The 3,594-nt window shown below is 52.6% G+C and overlaps 1 protein-coding gene across 1 annotated transcript in view; it reads left to right on the forward strand.

Moving 5' to 3' along the window:
- Positions 1 to 3,594, forward strand: part of XXYLT1 (xyloside xylosyltransferase 1) — a 36,835-nt gene that overhangs the window by 16,262 nt on the left and 16,979 nt on the right. The window contains exon 4 of the mRNA XM_009320410.1: positions 1,381 to 1,513. Coding sequence (XP_009318685.1) covers positions 1,381 to 1,513 — 133 coding nt within the window. The remainder of the gene's footprint in view (positions 1 to 1,380; positions 1,514 to 3,594) is intronic.

Genomic DNA, 3,594 nt, shown 5'->3' on the forward strand with positions numbered 1-3,594 from the left:
GGAGGGTGCAGGCAGCAGAAGGTGAGGGCAGGCTGGGCTCATCCTCCTGCCTGCAAGTACTGGGCAGGAGGAAGGCTGAGGGCCTCGTTTGCTAATTGCTGTGAAAGCCGTGGTGACACGCAGGTCTAGCCTGCAGAAAGCTGTAACGGCACCTGTGCCTGATGGGTGGGGGCTGAAACAGGTTGACACAGTCTTTTTAATCCAATTAGTGCCGAGTGCTGAGCAACCCGGCCAATTTGCTCTTGGCTTTTATAACACATATAGATAGCATTGGCGTTACGTAATGCCACAGGGGATGGCTTGACTCCACTCGCTGTCCCTGAGAAGGGCTGATCTTGGCTGGCCAGATGACCATGGCTTTGCCCGGGGCTGGGGGAACCCATGGGATGGTTCGATCTCTCGTAGTGATTGCTGCGTTCCACGTGGCCTGCTGCAATCCGTACGACATCCCCAGATCCACCCGGGACAAGCAGTCTTGACGAGGCACGTCTCCTGCACCCTTTCCCAAGCAGCGTCTCCATCACTCGGTCTCGTGTACTGCACGACTACGACAAATGCAGGCAGGGGCCTGTCCCTGTTAATGAGCTCCGGCCTGGACTTGATAATGATGTCCTCCAGCCTCTCCTCGCTCTTGACTTTCCCACTGCGAGTGGAAGATGCTTCCATGTCTGCACAACCCTCCTTGTCTCTGAAAGAGTACCACCAGCCATAATAAAGTTTTCCAGGCTGCCGCAGACCACCAGCGGTTTTGTGCAGGCAGGGGGCTGTAATCTCTGCCCTCGGGGAAGCCCGTGTCAGGCCGCTGGCAGCTAATGAGCTTGTGCAGGTGTTACTGAGGGTGTCGTGTGGCTGACTGCATTATTGATGTTGTCCGTGATGGGAATTGCTCTGATGCTTTGCGCCAGGGATGCTGTGGGGGCTGGAGCTGGGAAATGCTTGTGGAGTTGGTAGCTTTTCCCAGAAGTACATAAAGTGAGCGTGGGGTTTTGTGTGGCTGCTCCTGCAGAAGCACTTCCAGAAAGGGGGAGGCTGGGTTGGAGCTACCTCTTGCTTTTGTCAGCCATGGAAAACTGGTCTTCTGGAGGGAAGGAGGGAGTGGATGGAAGCAGGAGGTCACCAGAAATGGTTTCCAAAGTAAATCATGCCTAAAATGTGCAGTGGTAAATGCTGTTGTGATGGTTGAAGGTTGGCGGCTTTATGTAGAGGTTGCAGCTGGATTGTGTTTGCCCTGAATTGGCCAAGTCTTGCTCACAGGGCTGATTGCACCAAATCCTCGTTGGGTGTAATTCGGCGTGTCACCGTTGGTAATCACGTCACCGTTGGTAATCACTGGTTATGATTCTGTCTTGTATAGCTGATTTTTCCTCTTTGTGCTTTCAGAAATAACACAGATCATCCAGGTGGACTTGGACCTGAAGTACAAGACCAACATCCGAGACCTGTTTGATGAGTTTGACAACTTCCCGGAGGGAGCAGTCATCGGGATTGCCAGGGAAATGCAGCCAGTGTACAGGTATAGCACCCTTCCCTTGGGGAGCAGGGGGTGGGCAGCAGCAGCTGGCGTGTCTTCTCTAATTCAGGTTGGTCTTTGGAAGAAAATCTAAGGGGAAGCAGCTCCCTGCTTTAATCCCTGCAGGGGGACTTAATCTGAAACTTGTAGGTCGGTATGAACAAAGTGTACAGTGTCACTGTGGTTTCCTTGTTCTCATGCACTGTCACAAGGCTTCCAGAACCAAGTTCCTGGTCATCAGTGCCAAAATCCATACCTAGATTACAGCATATCTGCTAGAGGTGTGTTTGCCCAAACATCCCTGCTGAGGTGCTCTGATTGCATTCTGGAGCATCAGTTTGTACGTCGGGGCTCAGAGGTTTTGGCTGTGAATATTGCCACTCTGCCCAAGTAGGAGCAACATCTTCCTAGCCCAGGTGGACCTGGGACCAGTGCGTTTCAGCTGTACTCATGCATCATGTTAGTCTGATGAAGAGGAAAGTATGGTCAGCACCACCTGAGGACTCGGCTCTGAGCAGTGCGGTTGCCTTGCATCCTGCTGTCTAGCTTTCCTCTTTGCTCTCCACCTGTGTTTTCCACAAAATACCTGACCCAGCATTCCGGGAATCCCCCTGGCATGAGGTTTAAGCGGATCAGTCTGCCTTCTCCAGCTAGTAGCTAGCTTGCAGCGAATGTGAACCCCATCTTCTGCTGATGTGAGAAATCTTTTGGGAAATGCCTAAAATAACTAACACAGTGGAGAGATGTGTCTTCCGTTGCCTGTTGGTTGGTGGCATTTGGTGGTTTACTTCATTTCCCTGTAGGCAGAGAGTAGGGGTTGAGTTTGGGCAACGGTGAGGTTCTGCGTCCCTGGAGTGTCAGTGCACCTTCTGTTGAAGAAATATTCCCCCAGGAAAGACCGAATGGGCAACTCTGGTGACCTGAGCTTGGCAAGCATGCGGATAGCCCCGTGATCACTTGCTCTTCAGACCCTTGGTCTGCCATCTGGTGCCGACTGTGGTGGCAGCTAGTGGTGGGAGCCGTGCACCAAGGGGTGGCCCCACTCTTCCCACTCACAGGCCACTGGTGGACTTCAGGGACACAGATATTTCCAGGCCGGTGCTTAAGGAAATTGGTTTAGTTTAGCCTGCATTGTTCCAAGGATGAACCTCAGGTTTTGTTTTAGTCCAGGGTGAATCAGATCATCAACTCAGGATGCCCTAGTGGCTTCTCAGCTGAGCAGAGTTTGAGTGTTTGAGATGGCTTGGCTAGATTTGCTAATCCTACTGGAAATGTTCTTGGAGAAAGATAAAAAAAGCTTAAGAACTGTGTATGTCTTTTCCTTCCCTACTGGAAGCCTTAGTAGTGAGATCAATAACTGAACCTCGTAAGACATGTCCAGCAGCATTCTTGGGCAAAGGCTGAACTGCAAAGATCTGGAGCAGCCGTTCCTGCTGCATGTGCATCCAGTTGGGATGGGGGTGGATGCAGAGAAAAGTTCACCAGCGGGGGATTAATGGTCATTAATCACCACTGATCGTTTCCTAGAAGCCCAAGCCAGCTGAAAGCATGCTCATGCAAGCATTTCTGGTTGCTCAAACTGTGGAAGTCACCACTGTTCCCAGGCTGGAAGAAGGCATCTCTGTGCCCGTGGCAGAAGTGTCACCTCCCCTCCTGGCTGGCTTGTGCTCTTGGCAGGGAGAGCTGGGACCAGAGGAAGGTGGATGCTGAGGTGTCCTCTCCGTAGGGCGGCACCATGCTCAGAGCGTGGAGGGCTCCTGTATCTGCTTTGGGTGTCCTGGCAGGATTTTGGTGCCCAGAATGGTAAATCCAGTCCCAGTTAATCATATCCAATTGTTAGAGCTTGAAGCGGGATGGAGGGAGCAGCGACAGCCAAGTGCGGCTGCAGGGCTGTGTTGGACTGTCAGCCTCAGTCAGCGTTGCCCAGCAGGGCAGATCACTTTCTCGGTGAAGTAAGGAGCGGGGCCAGCAAAACCGCAACCATGGACTTCCGTAGGGCGGACTTTGGCCTGTTCAGGACACCAGTTGAGAGAGTCCCTTGGGAGACAGTCCTGAAGGGCAAAGGGGTCCAGGAAGGCTGGACG

The sequence above is a fragment of the Pygoscelis adeliae genome, unplaced genomic scaffold, assembly GCF_000699105.1.
Source record: "Pygoscelis adeliae isolate BGI_AS28 unplaced genomic scaffold, ASM69910v1 Scaffold413, whole genome shotgun sequence".
Lineage (NCBI taxonomy): Eukaryota > Metazoa > Chordata > Aves > Sphenisciformes > Spheniscidae > Pygoscelis > Pygoscelis adeliae.